General features: G+C 50.5%; 1 protein-coding gene across 1 annotated transcript in view; it reads left to right on the top strand.

Moving 5' to 3' along the window:
• The first annotated feature begins 2651 nt into the window (after window positions 1–2651).
• The window catches only part of Ark2c (arkadia (RNF111) C-terminal like ring finger ubiquitin ligase 2C), a 46819-nt gene continuing 31461 nt past the window's right edge, over window positions 2652–18009 (top strand). The window contains exons 1-3 of the mRNA XM_050151687.1: window positions 2652–2805; window positions 10534–10583; window positions 13824–14064. Coding sequence (XP_050007644.1) covers window positions 2652–2805; window positions 10534–10583; window positions 13824–14064 — 445 coding nt within the window. The remainder of the gene's footprint in view (window positions 2806–10533; window positions 10584–13823; window positions 14065–18009) is intronic.

Here is an 18009-nt window from a genome sequence, read left to right as displayed (position 1 = left end):
AATTTAATTGACGATGGCGTTTTCCACCCCAAGTGGAATGTAGCATCAGAACCCTTCAGAACACAGCCCCCAGGCTGTGACTTCCCGACATTCAAGTTGGTGTTTGAGGCCCAGGTAAACCTCTTTACCAACTCCGATCTGGACCTCTCCCCCATTATTTGACATAAACCTGAGGGGAGAGATGATTTGCCCAATGTCACATGACTCTTGTAGATTAGAGCTGAGGAAAAGCTGGCAGCTACTTAGTAAGGTGGCCTTTTCAGAAGGAGCTTGGGTTCCCTGGCTGGATGAGCTTGAGAAATTCCACTCAAAACAGCTGCTTCCTTTAAAGGCTCTAAGGAGAGTGGGCAGGAGCACCTGCTTAACTCCTTACACTCTGGGTGCTTGTGGGTTTGGTCCTGGGGCCCTTTGGAAGCGTAGAAACTGCTGCTTTGGGACAACTCACTATTATTCTTTTAAAACGGGTGTGTGTGTAGACAAACACAGGACAGACAAACACGTGAAAGGAGGAGACACAGACACACGGCTCCCACGTGGGTGCACTTTAATGGGGGGAGGGGGACACGATAAGGGACAGGTGTGCAAGACACACAAGGGTAAAGGGCAAGAGAGAGAGCGAGACCTCGTGGAAGCTCGCTTTTTAATGAGAAGCGCAAGGGTATCTGGGAGAAATGTCCTGCACCTGTGTGCACCTGCACGCGCAGGTATCCGTAATCCAGGAGGAATCTGGGAGCTGTAGTTTTCAAAAGGAACAACACTCACTACCGGGAGGCATGGAATCCTCTGGCCAACCAAGAGGACAGGTACAAGGTAATATGCATTCCCAGAGTCACAGGCTTGGGAAATGCATGGTGTCGGCACTAAATAAACTTGCCGTCAGCCAGGATCTGGGGTGCAATGGATCTTTATGGCTTCTTTTGCCTCTGGCAGGTTAGGCTTACTAAGGCCTAGTCAAGAAAAAGAGGTGCTTTGGAGAGGTGCTTTTAGGACAAGTCAAAGAAAGTTGCACATCCAGGAAGGCAGAGGTTAAAAGGCCCAAGCTCCCGGCTCTGGCACAATTCATTGGATTTCCTCTGGAGTTTACTGACTTCCAGTTTATGGACAGCTCCACCAGATCCGGAGTAGCCTCCAAGTCCACAGCAAACGGAACAACCCTTTTGAAGGGGAGTCACGGCCTTAGGGACCCCAGGAACTGACAACAGAGGACTCATGCCTACTTCCCCGTCTCATAGCTCAACGCTATGTCATGAGGGCTCCACAGTAATAAGCCCACTGTGTTTATTCCCTGCCCACGGAGCCAAGAACGAGCAAGGGTGAACATGTAGGAAGAATTTCTACACTAGACACGTGTTTCTGCCGTGGGAGAAATTCGCTTGTGTGACTCTTCCCTAGCAGTGTTGTGTGACTCTTCCCTAGCAGTGTTGTGTGACTCTTCCCTAGCAGTGCTGTGTGACTCTTCCCTAGCAGTGTTGTGTTGTGTGACTCTTCCCTAGCAGTGCTGTGTGACTCTTCCCTAGCAGTGCTGTGTGACTCTTCCCTAGCAGTGCTGTGTGACTCTTCCCTAGCAGTGCTGTGTGCCTCTTCCCTAGCAGTGCTGTGTGACTCTTCCCTAGCAGTGTTGTGTGACTCTTCCCCAGCAGTGTTGACAAACCTGCTGTCACTCCCTATAAATTCTCAAAGCTTTTGATAAATTCCTATGTGACAGACACACGGTATGTTATAGCACACAATACATGTCTGTTATTGAATTCAACTCTTGTCTTTGGTAGGCAAAGAAGCATTGAGTAGGGCTCTGGAGGAGTCACCCTGCTGAAGGCTCACAGGGAGTTTCCCACTCATGGTCCAGAGTGTGCTGTTGTCAGGGGTGACTGTGGTGGGGGTCTATTACACCTGCTCCTGTTCACCCCCGCAAACATGGCCTCCCTGGCTGTGGCAACGTTGGCCTGCCCAGGTTCTGTCCCTTGGTGAGAGAACCAGAGAGGTCAGAGAGCTGCACAGGCCTGGAGTCACTTAGTGGCAGGACGAGTGCTTTAGCGTGTGGGATGCACAAATTCTCCTGGGTTCCCACATGTGCAGAGTCTACGCTTAAAAGCTGCACTAGGGAGGCTGGTGTGGTGGTTCATGTCTGTAATTCCAGCACTTGTGGCAGGTGGATGGCTGTGAGTTTGATGCCAGCTTGGGTTAAATAAAAACTAGAAATAAATGAAATAAAAGCACCCCTCAGAAAGGTCTTTGTGTTATGAATGCTAAGCTGCAAGACAGCCTGGCCACCTGCATTCTCCTGAGCATTTCCTGTTATGTGTGTGAACACTACCAAGCCTTTAGGTCTCAGGTGAGAAGGGCAGTTGGCCAGACCCCACCCGACCCGCCAGGGACTCTCTCTAAGAGTGGGACTGCCCAAATAAAAGGCCACATTGGAAGTCCATGCCACATCCTCTTTTCCTCGGGGACGTAGAAATGCAACTGGAGAGGCCGGCTCCCTTCTCTTTCTTCCAAAGCTTCACTTCTTCACAGTTCGGGCCATGGCGCCTTCTTTCCATCTAGCAAGACTCCAGTTTGTCCTCATACCGTGTGACCCCTTGTCACCCACTCCAGATGTCTTTCAACCTGGATGAATTCTCCAGGTGTTTCACTCATCTACCTGGGAAGACATGTCCCAGTGTTCCGGAGCACTGGCTGCTCTGCAGGGGTCACTGGGAACATGGCCCAGTGACCCCTGCAGAGAAGACACAGTGGCTGTGTGGGAGAGACTGGCAGTTAGGAGCACTCCTATGGCCCAGCCAGACTGGATCTGCGAAGCCGAAGGTAAGCCTGTCCGTTGCCCAGTAGCTGTGTGGTGTTGAGTTTCTGTCCTGCCCCGTCCCACAGCCATTCATCCCAAAGAAACACACAGAGGCTTACATTAATTATAAACTGGTTAGCCTATTAGCTCAGGCTTCTTATTAACCCTTATAACTTACATTAGACCATAGCTCTTGTCTGTGATAGCCATGTGGCTTGGTACCTTTCATCAGCGAGGCATTCTCATCTTGCTTCCTCTGTGTCTGGGTGATGGCTGCAAACTGAATCTTTCCTCTTCCCAGAATTCTCTTGTTCTTATTGCCCCACCTCTACTTCCTGCCTGGCTACTGGCCAATCAGCATTTTATTAAACAAGTACAAGAAACAAATCTTTACAGGGTAAAACCATTGTCCTACAGCAGTGTGGCTCTGTAACCCTTCTGGATACTGTCTTAGTTTCTTGTCCCATCGCTGTGATAAAATACTCTGACAAGGCCTCTCGAGGGAGAGAGTGTCTCTTTTAGCTCACAGCTCCAGGAACCATCCGTCATGGCAGACGGTCAAGACGGCAGGAGGTTGAAGCAGCTGTAGCAAGCAGAAAAGAGACTGAATACCTACTGCTCTGAGCTCCCTTTGGCCATTTTATGTATCCCAGATCTCCTGCCCAGAAAATGGTCCTTCCCACAATTAAGGTGGGTCTTAATTGGTTTAACCAAGCTTAATCTTCACGGGTATGCCCAGAGGCCCATCTCCCACATGGCTTTAGATCCTGTCAAGTTGACCATTAATATTAACCCTCTTGGATGCCCAGTGAGATAAGATTCCCACCGCCTGGCTGGAATATAGGGGGCTCCAATGGAAGGTTCCACTGGGTTGTCTTCAGCACACAGGAAGCAGATAGAGTCTGAATCAGATGAGCCATCCTCCCCACTAACCTCCTGCTGCCCCAGAGAGTGCACGTCTTGTTGGAGACCAGGCTGTCATTGATCTCCTGCCTCCAGAATATTCTTTTCACTTAACTACACGTGACTGAGATGGTGAGACAAACGGCACCCATCCCTTACAGAGGAGAGACTTTAAACAGGGTGAAAAGGGGTCCTGAAGTGACAGGACCTTCCCTGACGTTATTGTGGCAACATATTTCTGGGGCAATGGCAAGCACAGCCCTCATCTGGGAAGCTGTAGCCTTGGCCAGTCATGTCTCCTGTCTCCTGAAGCATTGTTCTCCGTCTAGCCTGCCAGCTGTTCTGGAAAGTCAGCTGTGATGGGTTCAATCCTGCCGTGCCTCTCCCCCTCCCTCCCAAATAGTCTGCTGCCTGATGCCCACGTGGTCCTTGGAGATATTTCCTGCTGTGAATTAGGACTCTCCATCCCCTCCTCGCTATGGCCAGGCCTGGCACTCAGTCTCACTTCACTCTCGTGACTGTGGTCGCAGAGAGCCCTCTACCCAGATTCATCAACCGGTTTGAGGCATGCTTGTGTCAGTCTAGAGATCCCCTCTCTACACCATCCCCAATCCCAACAGTTATGAGATCCAGATCCCCTCCATGTCCATCGTTGTGCAAGAGCAGCTGTGGATCTCAGAAATGTCCCCACACTGTTTCTGCCACAGCCAAGGGCTTTCTGAATCAAGTCACGGGATAGTTCTTTTAAAACAGACGCCCTGTGGGAGTGTCAGGGGAACCCTATGAACCTGGAGCACTCGGCAAGCCAGGGCGTTGGATGCACGGGCTTTGCTCCAGGCTTGCAAAGCCTCACTCACGGTTGTCAGAAACTCAGGGTGACGCCTCCCTGACAGAGCGCAAGCTTCCCACCTGAATTTGGCCCAGACAAGCTGCACTCTCTCCAATTTTTCAGGCTCTGGGTTGGGTGAATTCAAAACAGAAGGCATGTGGCTCTTTGTCTAGCATATTTGCTGTCAGTGTTCCTTGAGCCCCTGAAGGATGCAGGGGTTGCCATGCCCCACATTCCCAGGGAGTTACACAGCCATCGGCATTATCTTTTGCTGTGCTCCAAGAACCGGATTTCTTACTTTCAGTACCCTGGACACTGGCTGAGCCTACTGAAGATCTGCAGTCATCATGGTAGTTTTTTTTTTTTTTTTTTTTTTTTTCCCCAGCAGCATCTCTGGAACAAACTTATGTAAAATTGGACTCTCCAGCAAAAATTTTGTTATCCATTCATGATCTGAATTCTGGCATACAAATTAAATTGTGGTACACATTACACAACACCAGGCATTTGTTTTTTTTTTTTTTTTATGATGAATCAGATGGCAGCTGTTACTTACTGGTAGACTTTTAACTAGGCCCTGCCCTTTTCCCCTCTAGTCCCAGGAGAGAGAGTTTTTGTTCCAGGATGTACTTTTAGGGATTCTCTAACTATTTCATCGGTGTACCCTCTCTGTGGGTGATGCCTTTGTTCTTTGTGGCATCTGCATGAGAGAATCCGGAGGCCTGGCCCGTCTTCCATCCTGATTGGCCACTGGGACTTGACCCCGCCTCCCTTGTCCACAGAGTGGCACTGGGCACACAGCTGGACGATAACCATGACTTGCTCAATATCACCTCTGGCCCACACCATGAACATTTTGATGCTGTAGGAAATCCTACAGCCAGTAGCCTTTAAGTTACCCGCCCACTGGGGGCGTGGCCTCTTGTACTATTTATGCCGACGTAAAGTGTGCATCCAGCCTCTTTTCTGGCTGCGGGATTCGGTTGCTGTTCTCCGTTCCAGCAGACTATATTTGATTTGTGAGTCTCCCCCTAAATAAATAACCATCTATTATTCTCAATTCTGAGCTAGTGTGGGATTTCTTTTAAGCGTCCATCTTCATTATGACACAAAGCCAGACCTCCTGCTCCCTTCCAAAGTTTGTTTTCTTGACTTTTGACCAGGATTCCTAACTCTTTCCACACACAAGACCTCCCTGGAGTGGAGGATCTCAGCCGTGTGCACCTAGTGACCCACCTAGGTTTGCATTGGGGAGATGCAGCTTATCTAGTGTCCAGAGCGGGTGCTCCACGTTCTGAATTATCTTCCTCGGTGATGGGAGGAAGCGGAGGGAGAGGCCGTTCTTCTGCAGTAGGTTGTCTCTTTGGGTGCAGGTTGGTTACTATCGTCATGGTAACGCTATACAATCACCCACAGTTAAGAACACATCCACTATCATCGCTCATCCTTCCATACGTGTGTAGACTCAGTGGGGGCTCATCCAGGCAGGTGTGGCTTGACTCTCTGGTGTCTGTGGACCTGGGTGGGATGGCCTGGCCAGCCTGGCTTTGTTCCCTGCGGCTTCCTTGGTGTGGTGGGTGATCTCAGCTTTGCTCGGATGGCAGGAGCAGGAGTCAGAGAGAGGATGGTGTAAGATGCTCAGAAGCCTAGGCTCAGAAGTGGAATAGTTTCTTCCCTTCTCTACTGGCCAGTAACTTACCAAGCTAGCCAAGTTGCTTGGCAGGTAATAGACCTCCTCTCCTGACCAGAGACGATGAAGAGTCACCCTACAGTGGAGGTGTGGGATGGGGTGTCCTGGATGCTATGCTGTCCTGGCATACTGCTTGCATAGTGCTCACATATCCTGACTTAGCTATGGGAAACCCAGGGTCCACCAGAGAAGACGGGGAAATATCAGCGGGCACAGGCATCTGTACAGAGATTCTTGCCACCCAGACACAAAACAGATGCCTGCCACTGCTCAGGATGTAAGCTCTGTGATGGTATGGTCATTATCCCCTAGCACATGAGCACTGAGATCTAACATGTGCCTGGCTCACGGTAGACTCTGTTAATAATGACTAAGGATAAACTTAATCCAGTTCGTTCATACAAGCTCCCTTCAATGTAATTTGATGGCAGTGGCCCTTGTTAGTACCTGCTGCCTATTGGATTCAGCTCAGTCTTCAGTCTGGCTGACAAGACCATGTCCACATATAATCACGTTAGTTATGGGACTGTAGGAAAGCGATCCGAGCAACTTTGGTAATGCCGACCTAGCGTACTCCACTCGGCCAAGACAGCTTGAGCCATCAAGAGGAAGGTGTGGCAGGGGCCAAGTCTCTGGAAACTCTTTACAAAGTCTTGGCATGATGTGACTTGGGTGGATTTTCAGATGGCTTAGTTCAGCCAAATGCAGCGGGCGTCTGAAACAGCCTGCTGGCTCTCCTTCCCTTTGAAAGCCTGAGAGCTCTGGAGGGGAAATCTGAGACAGGCTTGAGAGTCATCACAATGCTGGCTGTGTGAAGCAGCAAGGGCAGCACCGCCTTTAAGGCTGGATTCTTAGAAGCAGGATGCCGTCTGTGCCAGGAGTCGGGGAGCTTCGCCTCCCCTGGGCCAGACTAAGGCTCGGTGCTGGCCAGAAGGGCCTGTGACAGAGATGCCACTGCTTCCTAAGCCCAGCTTGGAAGATGAGGGGGCAGACCTTAACTAGGCGGCATTCCCAACTCTATAGCCCCTCCTGGGCTCAGAAGCGGGGACTGCCATCAGGAGCGGAAGAAACCAGGTCAGTTTGGGGTCGTGCTGCAGCCCCGTAATGGACATGATTATCCATGGACAGGTATTATCAACTAAACTGGGAACTGAGCACTGACTGTCCTTGGCTCCCCTTGGGACAGCTAGAGCTGAATTCAGTAGACAGCGGATCTGGAACAAAGACCACTGAAGTCAAGTTTTGTTGAAGTGAGTTGTCAAGAGCCTGTCAGACCAAGGTGTGCAGTTTCTTATGGGTGACAGGAGCCAAGCCAGAGGATTGTGTAATGATAGTGCAATCAGAGGGAATGTGTGTATATGCATGTTCATAGTATGTGGAGAACATTCTCATGCATGTGTGGTGGGATGAAAAGGTGTGTTTGTGGGAAGGTGTGTGTGCATGTGTGTGGGAGGTGGGAGGCTGTGTGTGTGTGGTCGGTCATGGTGAGATGGGAAGGGGTGTGTATGCATGTGTGAGGAGGTGGGAGGAAAGTGTATGTGTGCGTGTGTGCACGTGTGTGGTCATGGTGAGATGTTAAAGGGAGTGTGTGTGTGTGTGTTGGTCTTGGTGAGGTGGGAAGAGGTATGTGTACATATGTGTAGTCATGGTGAGGTGGGAAGGTGTGTGTGTGCTCGTGTGTGTGTGTCATGGTGAGATGTTAAAGGGAGTGTGTGTGTGTGTGTGTGTTGGTCTTGGTGAGGTGGGAAGGTGTGTGTGTGCTCGTGTGTGTGTGTGTGTGTGTGTGTGCATGTATGTGGTCATGGTGATATAGGAAGAGGTGTGTGCGCATATGTGTGGTCATGGTGAGGTGGAAAGGTGTGTGTGTGCTCGTGTGTGCGTGTCTGTGCACGTGTGTGGTCATGGTGAGGTGGCAAGAAAAGGAATCATGCAGGATGGTAAGGAGAATAAAGGCCAGAAGACCAGATATGAGTGTTGAGTGTCTGCCAGGTTCCCTGCGCCTCTCCAAAGCTATGGAAGGACCGGAAGAAGAATCTTAGATCCAGCCCTAGGTGCTTCGTGGTGGAGACATGAGCCTGGCACGGGCGAGACAATGGCCAAGGGCTCTGGATGCTGTGTTCTTTGAAGCATGCAGTGGTGTAGCCAGGGCTTACTAGGCCATAAAGCATCGGAAGAGGAGAGGGGAGGGAGGGACAGGGTTGGGTTCTGCTCGGCTGGCACTTCAGGGTTGGTAGGATTTGGTGAAGGATGGCTGCCACCAGTCACCTGCTGTTGAACCAAAAGCCTGCTGCTCGTAAAATTCCTGGGAATTTTATGGAGACCACTGGCCTGTGGCTTCTGTCCTTCTCTAATCTACATCTCAAAGGAGACATGCAACTGATGACCTCTAGGAGACGCAAATCCAACCCCAGTCTAGAACTCACAGATAGGCCAGTGACTAGAAATTTTACTAGGCCAGAAAGCCCCCAAGAGCATCTGGGAGAGAGCAGACCTGGGTGTGGTCCTAGAAATCCCGATGATAAGAATCTACATGGAACAATGACGGTGTGCAGTTAACAACGTCTTGGTGGGTCCTGAGGAACTGCATCAAGCCTTATGATTGACAAAATACCTCCAACTGTAGGGTGTTCCTTGAACTCACTTCCCTATGGGATGCCCAGCTGTGCCCACTATTTAGATGATTGCAGGCCAGCATCTAGGAGAAGAGCCAACTCAGGGTCAAACAATAGGGGTGGAACTGGGATGACAACAGACTCTTGGTGTCAGGGCAGTGCTCAGAAGTGGCTGAGAAGAATGGGCTAGCCTGGTCATAGGCGGGGACCCCTATGATACAAAGACTCCCTACTCCCTTCCTCCATCAAATTCCTCCCGACAGACTAACAGAACTTCTTGGGAATGTGTGCTCTTTAGCTGGCTTTGAGAAGAGGGGAAAGGAAAGACGATGAAGCAATGGTTCGAGTTGTCTTGACAACTCTGGAGGCATGAATTGGCCTGTGCTCTTGGGAGTACAGATAGAACTCTGGGAATCATGCAGCCACAATGGAAGATTTATCTACTATCTATCTATCTATCTATCTATCTATCTATCTATCTATCTATCTATCTATCTACCTACTATCTATCTATCATCTGTTTCTATGTATGTATGTATGTATGTATGTATGTATCTACTATCTATCATCTATTTCTATGTATGTATGTATGTATGTATGTATGTATGTATCTATCTATCTATCTATCTATCTATCTATCTATCTATCTATCTATCTATCTCTATCTACCTATCTATCCCCCCCTCTCTATCTCTATCTATCTGTAAGGAAACCAAGAAGCAGACAGACTTGCCCTAAAGCCACTCCCTTCACTGTAGGTTGGACTCTCAGCTCACAGTTAGTATTCGTACTTTGTGACCTCTGGTTAAAACACTTTGGTTGTCTATGTTCTTCCCTGGCTAAGCCTGCTCTTGCTTTCTGGTTGTCTGTCTAGCTTTTTCCTCTCACTGCTGGTGGTGTTTGCAGGGCACTTTAACACACACTCTCACCTGTGGCCACGCAACCTGGGAGGGGTTCTTTCTGTAACGTCAACTTTCTGCAGCCCTATCACTGTTCCCCACAGTCAAATACTGACGTGTCACCATTTGATTGTCCTCATGGTCTCTCATTTGAATGAACTCCTGGCCAGGGCTGAGCATCCAGCTGAAATTTGGGGGGAGACCACCCCTGTAGGAAACAAGGAGCATTTCTACCCTAGGCTGAGTTCTCAGGGCCACAGACACAGGCTTGCAGCCTCGCGATACTGCGTGCTTGGCCCCCCAGGAACCGCTTGGTCCTATTTAGAGGTAAGGACAAGGGCAAGGCTGCGTCCCATAAGCCCTGTCTGCAAACAAAGACATGGGAGCTGCGTGTCCATGACCCAGGGAGCTGACTCCTGCCCCACCACCCTCGACCCCTGTGCCAAGTCTCCCCAACAGTAGTCACAATTGTGTTGGCTCTGCTGAGCCAGGTCCCATGGCTCCTGCTGAGCATGGACCCCAGACTTATCCTTGCTGGGACTGCTTTCAGGCTGGCCTCCCAAGCCTCTGGGCACCTCACAGGTGTGACCTTTGCTGTGCCTGTGAGAACATATCATGTCAGTTTGGTCACACTTCCAGGCCATTTAAATCTTAGGGAATACAGCTTGTCACCTAGCAAAGTGTCCTACTCTGCCAGGATTGAATGTCGACAAACTGGGCTTGTTCTGTTTGAAGGTCTTCAGTCAATAACTGGCGGAGGAGACATGATCCAGCACACCTGCCCAGGGGTACTTCTCCCCCTTTCTTCTTCCCTTCAGCCCTCTTTGTGAACCGCAGCCCACAAGGTGGGGCAGCTGACCGGAGTGAGGTAGCGGTTACCCAGACAACATTGCTCATCTCTACCCATGAACATTTCAGGGCAGCCGGCTTCAATTTTCTGACCCATTCATTTCAATGACTATATTGAAAGCTTCCTTACGCAATGTGGCAGCTGTCTGGTGAGAGTGAGATTCATTACAATTTAGTGTCCTTCATCTACAAACCTGGCTGACCCCATCACAAAGGTACATAGTTTAGGGAGCTGCGCTGGCCCCTGGTGAGCCTCGGTTCCTTCCTGGGCCTCATCTTTCTAAGCAATCACAAACCATTTCAAATTCCATCATTTGTCAAGGTGCTTTATATTCCCATAGCAAGTTCTGGACCTCATCATTTTTCCTTGTAAGAAATTTTAAATACAGTTTATAGCCTGCAGCCCCTGCAGGATTCTTGAGTTCTCAGTATGGCTTGGTTGGTCCAGGCACATCTGCAAGCTCTTTCCTGGTGCCACACTATAGTTGCCTGTGCTGGAAGGTTTGGGTGCAGCCTGGCGCTGAATGGCTCTATTACTTCTTCACACAATAAATGAATTCTTGCTCTGGAGTTGTGGGGAGGGCAGGTCAAGGATGGAGGAAGGGTGACGAAAGCGTGGACCATGTGAGACACCAGATAGCATTAGGATACATTGCATCACCTCTCTCTCAGAACACAGCAGCCCTGACAGTCAGTCCCATTGCAGAGCTGGGGAAAGTGAGGCTGAAGAAGTTCAGAGAAGTTAGGCGAGATGCTCCAGGTCACACAGCTACACTACTTGTGGCAGATATGGAACTCTCATTCACCTCTGTTGGACCCCAAGGTTTCTTACCTTGCCATGGTATGCACAGTATAGAGCTTAACTTCAAGCAAGTGCCGGATGGCTACCCTGTCCACTTTTTAGATTAAGTTCATCAAGTGGTTTCCTCTAGATAGGACTTTGTTTCCAAATAATAGCGTATTTGTTCTGGACACATTTGTTGTGTGTTCTCTGGGACACAGAGAGCTCAGGCGTTTTGTGGCCCATACCAGCCTTTTAAGCTCAAGTGCTGGGAAGTCACTCTTTAATTCTAAGGATTCTCCAGAAGTTATACGGTCAGGGTGGGCCTGGGGTCAGAGAGGTCATCTGTGCAGCTGCTGGAAGCCGGGGAGGGCTGGTAGTTGGAAGCAGACTGGCTGAGCATGCCAGAGTGGCAGTGGGGCCACTGCGGAAGGATACACAGCTGAGGCAGGGGGATGAGGCGGTTGTCGGGGATGGTTACAGGAAGTGGAAGAAACCATAAAAGCCAGGGAAGAGCTGGCCAGAAAGAGAGAGGGCAAGACAGCAAAACCAAAATGCTCAGAAGGATCCAGGGTCCTGCATCCCAAGAGAGAGAACCGGGAGCTGGAGGGAAAGAAATTTGCTTTGACAAGTCAAGGGTCAGAGCAGAGCTTCTTACAGTCTGGAGGGGGTGACAGTTGGGGGTCATGCTATAAGGGGAGCGCTTCTTGGAGGTGTCGATTTATATACCCTCCAACACAACCTGTCAACACAACTTCTCTGCGGGACCATGTTTGCACATACACACCCACCCACATACCACACGCTTCCTTTTCCCATGTAACATTCCCCTCACACACATGTGGACACACTCCGAATGTATTTGACTTTTATGCCCCTGCACTTACGCCCACACTCCATTGTATACACGCATCCCTAGCCCCACACGCTCTCAATGCATACGCTCAGACACATACATGCCACATGCATGTATGCCTTCTCACTTGGCACATACTTCAGGTCCCAGTCGCCCTTGTTCTGTATATTCATACGCTCTCAGCCTCCTCAGACAGTGGCCGTCTTTGGGGACTGATACCTAAGAGCTGTGCCATGGCAGCAGCCAAGTGGTCCGTAGGAGGGGGGTACACCGGCTCCCCACCTCCGTTGACCTTGTGGATGTTGGCTGGGGACAGGAACCGCAGTGACACATCTGTGGTGCTTGAAGCCCTCTAGTCTACTAATTTTAGACCAGTGGTACCCACCAGGCCAGATGGCTTTGGAACGTGATTAATCTCAGCACTGTAAGAAGCTGAAGGGCTCTTCACTTAGCTCTGTGTGTGCGTGAGGGGATCAAGGCTCAGGGAAGGCTTGCCAGACTGGCACAAGCTGGGCACTGAAGCCCCAGGTATATATGTTTGAGCCAGGCATCCTCAGAGCAACAGGCTGGCAAGTTGCGGTTAGACGCATGCTCTAACATGCGTGAGAGGGCGAGGCACATGACACCCTGCCAGCAATGACCGGGTCCTGACCTGTGGGTCCACATGTGCTCCCCACATTCCCTGAAGAGAGCTGCCTCAGTGTCTGAGGCAGGATGGCTTCTGGAAAGGTAGGTGTTGGGTGGCTCTGAGCTTTGGCCCCTTCCTTCTTGATTCCTGACCTGATGGGAACACACAAGGATGGACTAGCTAAATGCTTAACTGTTTTTCCTGACATTGCCTCGTCATGTTGCCAGAAAGCCAAATTTCCCTTCAAAAATGACTACAGAACTCTTACTTGAGAGTTGCCTAAAACTTCTGTGCCCTTGACTTTTGCCCCTGCCTCTACGTGGTGGGAAATGAGTTTTAAAAGTTGTACCTTACACGGAAAACTGTTTGGCTTTCATTCAACATGAATGGTCGTTCGTGAGACCGATCTGAAGTCCTGGGATTGGTGCCACAGGACCACGCCCGCCTTTTCTAGTGCCACTTCAGTCTTTAACCCACGTGTGGGGGAACCAATTCTGGCCTAGCAGCTCCATTCCCAGCCTGCTTGCTGGTCTTTCCGGGATGCCCTGTCTCCTCCTTTTAGCAGCCCTTATCATCCCTCAAGCATGGCTGCTGATTTGTTCCTGTGTTTTTCCTCTCTGGGATACACTGTTTATTATTATTATTATTGTAGTTACACGGCTCTAACTCTCCCCATTACAGAATCATGGATCAGGAAATGTGACAAATATCCTTTCTAATCCCATCACCCAGGGGGTCCACGTTAGCCGATCCATCTAGATTTTCTCCCCAGGCAGATGAGGGCTGCTTAGTGTGTTTTGTTTCGGTTGTTATTTTATGCTGGAGGCTAGTCCCCTCTAATGCCCAGGGCATTTTCAGACCTGAGGCTCCAGCGGTGGTTTGCATGGGAAGAAATGAGTCATAGCTGGATTTTTAAATTAAGAGCAAGGGAATGCTTGCTGTGAGCTGGCACAAGGCTCTAAACCTTGAGGCATACCAAGTAACTCTTGCATAGAAGGAGTTTGCCGTCTACAAGATCCACTCAGCTAAAAAGCGCAGGTATTACATCGCCACCAATGTCACAAGGCCCCCTGAAGGCCTGCCTGAGTTATTGAGAAGCATGGCGGGGTCGAGGATGGGGGCAGGCATAGCAGCGTCTTCAGGAATCCAGCCTTGGGGCCGAGCTGCGACGTCCAGTCTGGAGGATGAGCAGGAAGTATCTGATTCTGCTCTAAGGGACAATGACTGCCACAAGCGTAGGGGAGTGCATCTTTCTGGAAGCAGGCCCTGCCCGCCATCTCTTGTCCCCATAACCTTCTCTGAGCCAGAGCTGGCCTTGGACTACCCTGGCCTCCAACTGACCTGACAGGTGTCAGGTGCCCGTGTGTGTGTGCTTAGCTTTATGAAGTTGCTGTGTGATTGTTTTCAGGGTGCCAAGTGGAGTTGTCAGTTGGCTGGGGTTGTCCCTTCCCATGGCCACTGCCAGACAGTTCTTTGTGAAGTTCGCACCAAATTGCCACACTACTGGCAAGCTATGGGCGTGGCTGGTTTACTTGTAGGCATCCCTGCGATGTTCTAATTATCTCTAGCCTCAGGTAGCATGGCCCGCGAGCCCTGCTGCTCTCTTGCACCCCAGGCCTCTATCCTTCCCTTTCTGTCCCTTAGCTATGGACAGGATGCCTTATTGCCATGAGGACACATGCTTTTGAGTCAGCTTAGTTTTCACCCATGCAATAGAGAGGACGGCCAGGCTACAATTTGGATTTCCTTGCCAAGTATTTTTTCTAGTGATGGATTTATTTCAACACACCTGTGGTAAGCTACTGTCAGAAGCTAGCAGCAAGGCCAGTAGCTAAGCTAAGGTCCTGCCTCATGGAGGTGATTCTCCTTACGTCTGTTAGTGGTACGTATGTGTCACAACCTATGACCAGGAACTCATCCAAATGAGGGGTGCTGAATCTTAGGGGCATACCTTGATAAACTTCATATTCTAGAGGCATGAGGCTCTCCAGGGAAGTCTCGGCCAGGGACCTTCTGTTGGGGGATGCTCACCTCATGCAAGCAAAAGAGGCAAGGAAAGCGGGTTCTGGTGTACAGACTATGGTGTGTGGCTGGGCCATGTGTGCGGACACTCTACCTCCTTAATCCCTCCATCCAGCGCCTTTGGAAGCTCAGCGAAACACTGGGCACCATGGAGCCTAACACCCTGGAGTAGCATCCATGATCCTAGCTCTCCGGGCTGAAAGCCTCTCCTCGGCAGGGTAATAGGACCTGACTTGCAGCAGGCAGGGAGCAGAGGTATTCCAGGCAGCTGGGGCTATTTTTAAACACCCTCTCCCCAAGAGCGGAGCTCCAGCTCAGCGGGAGAGAGCGGCTCATCCCTCAGCCTTGGGAACCAAAGCACAGCCCCCTCCCACTCCACAGCTCTTTCACCCCGCCCTTCAGTCTCAGATCCCCAGTTGGGGAGCCACTCACGAACCCTGCACGACTACAGGGGCTGGTTTGTGGAAGGGTGGACTCTGGAGGTCTTGGGGGTCGGTGCTGTGGCACACTGTGTTGTGATCGTGTTACCCGGCTGACTGGAGGCAAGCCACGGTCCTGGCGTCTTGGTTGACTGGCAGCCCAGAGGCTCACCCTGAAGCTGGTGAGCAGATGTGTCCCTGCCTGCCTCTTTGTCTACAACTCTTGGTGGCAGCTCACAGCTGTCTGTCAGGCTCAGAAGTCAGAGAGAGCAGCCACCTCTCTGTCTGTCACTCCCGCTGGGAACTGAGCTCTGTCTTGCCTCTGCCCAGGGAGGTGGAGAGGACTCTAAGGGTCAGGGAGCTCTCTGGGGTGACAAGGCTGCAGGTGGCTATTTTCTCACCTGTCCTTCCTTTCTCCCAGCTCCACCTCAGGTGCTGCCTGTGAGATGTTCCCAGGGCCTGAGGGCAGAGATGCGCGCAATTTCAGGTGGTTCTTATGATCTCACCTCTCACCGCTCTTAGATACAGACATGTCACCTCCGAGGGAACCTTCACAGAAGTGGAGCCTGCTGCCCACAGCTGACATCAAGTGACCACCTTTCACGCTCTAGATGGCACACTCAAGGCCATATGATACCACATTCTGTCACCACATGTCAGAGAGGCCCAAAGGGGGAACCTTTGGCCAAGCTCACTGCCACATCCTCTCTTTCCCTGATCAGAACTCCTCCCTCTCCCTGAAGACCTACCAAAACTTATGAGGCCTTTGGATGCAAAGAATGATTCCAAACCCGCAGCCCAACTCTGAGCACTTGCAGGTGTCCAGGATTCTTGTTAGACAGTGGTTGTCAGCCTCCCCAATGCTGCGATCCTTTAATACAGTTCCTCGTGTTGCGGTGGCCCCTAAACCATAAAATTATTTTCGTTACTACTCCTTAACTGTTATGAGTAGTAATATAAATATCTGATATGCAGGAGATCTGACATGTGACTCCATGGGGTCGAGACCCACAGGTTGAAAACCATGGTGTTAGGGAGCCCTGGCTCATCTCAAGTTTGTCACCTTGACAGATCTTAAGCCTGACTTGCAGAATCGTTGGCTAAGGCATTGCAGGCAAGATCTCTTTTCTCCAAGGGGCTACAGATAGCGCAAGACACTGAATCCCAACTTTCTAGCTGGTGCCATGGCAGCCTGACCCAGTCAGGGAGTAGGCCCTGTGATTAGATGCTACACACCTATATGTCTGAGCTCATACTCCCATGGGTGGCCTTTCTTTAGCTTTCCCATCAGCTCTGAAAGGGATGGGATACTCCCAGTCTTTGGCATCCTCAAGTCCCCGGATCCCTCATCAACCCAGCACTGTGCTCTGGGATGTCACAGCATGACATTCGCTTTCTTTGAACTTCAGTATATTACCTTTATTTTTTTTTTTTAAAAAAAAGTTATGTGTGTGTGTGTGTGTGTGTGTGTGTGTGCGCGCACACTCAAGCCACATGTGCGTAGGCAGAAGTCAGAAGACAATCATTAGGAGTTGACCCTCACCTTACATCATGTGATTCCCAGGGACCAAATTCAGGTTCTCAGGCCCAGCAGCCAGCGGAGTTATCTCTCTAGTTGATTTATCTCCATTGGGGCAGGGAGGGCTGCAGTCTGGCTACATCATGTGGGTCCCAGAGACCAAATTCAGGACTGCAGTCTGGGAAGAGAAGGGGTCTACTGTGGGAGCCCTAGGCACCTGGGCCTGGGAGGTGGGGACAAGAGAGGGCAGGTGAGCACAGCCTTTTCCGTTTCTCTTGCCTCACGTTTTTTATTGTTTTGAAGAACCACTCGAGGTATTTAAAAACCCACATCACATGTGCACACAGTGCAGAGGTTGGAGTGGGAAAGGATATAAGTGCCCAGAGACACCACATTCCCTTCTCCCAGCCACCTGGGTTCTCTCCTCACGGAAACCGCTGTGCTCAGAGTGTATGGGCCTTTCTCATGTATTTACTGTACTGCATACATGCTTCGGTTAGAATCACACAACTTTATGCAACTCCCACTGCATTCTTGAGTTGCGAGTGTTCAAGGCAGCATCTCTAACATCAGGCCTCACTTGTGAAAGTCACTTTACAAAGGCAATCCCCTGCAGCTCGTCTCTTTTGACTCCTGAGGGCCCTAGAATAGAGATGACAGTGTAGCATAGGTCAGGAAGCTGAGGTTCAGCCAGGCTAAGGTATCTGCTAAAGTCACACAGCAAATAAGACTGGACTTGCGTGCAGCTTGCCTGACTTCCCAGGCAGATGCAGCCTGATGTGTCCTCAAGAAAGCCTGTCTGTCATGCTGGCATAGAGCAGTTGCTTAATTTTAAAAGTCACTGGAGCCAGGCAGAGTGGCAGAGCCTGTATATCCTTAGGACTCAGGAGGCTGAGGCAAGACTGCATTCCAGACCTGTGTGGGTTACATAATGAAACCCCCATCTAAAAACTCAAAAGCACTTGGCCTAGGCACTGTAGGCACTGCCGATAGGCAGGGTGACTCTCCCATGGGGTGGGTGGATGCTCAGGCCACCCACTTTCTGGTTATGTACACACTCTTGTACACACCACATACACTTCTCTCTCTCTCTCTCTCTCTCTCTCTCTCTCTCTCTCTCTCTCTCACACACACACACACACACACACACACCACACACTTTAGAAGGTCATATACCACTTGTGGAATCAGGATCCTCAGGACTTCTCTTGCCTCCGCAA

This window comes from Alexandromys fortis, unplaced genomic scaffold (genome assembly GCF_014885135.2).
Source record: "Alexandromys fortis isolate MF-2015 unplaced genomic scaffold, M_Fortis_MF-2015_v1.1 scaffold_71, whole genome shotgun sequence".
Classification (NCBI taxonomy): Eukaryota; Metazoa; Chordata; class Mammalia; order Rodentia; family Cricetidae; genus Alexandromys; species Alexandromys fortis.
The sequence above is the reverse complement of the archived record's forward strand: the minus strand, read 5'-3'. Positions and strand labels throughout refer to the sequence as shown.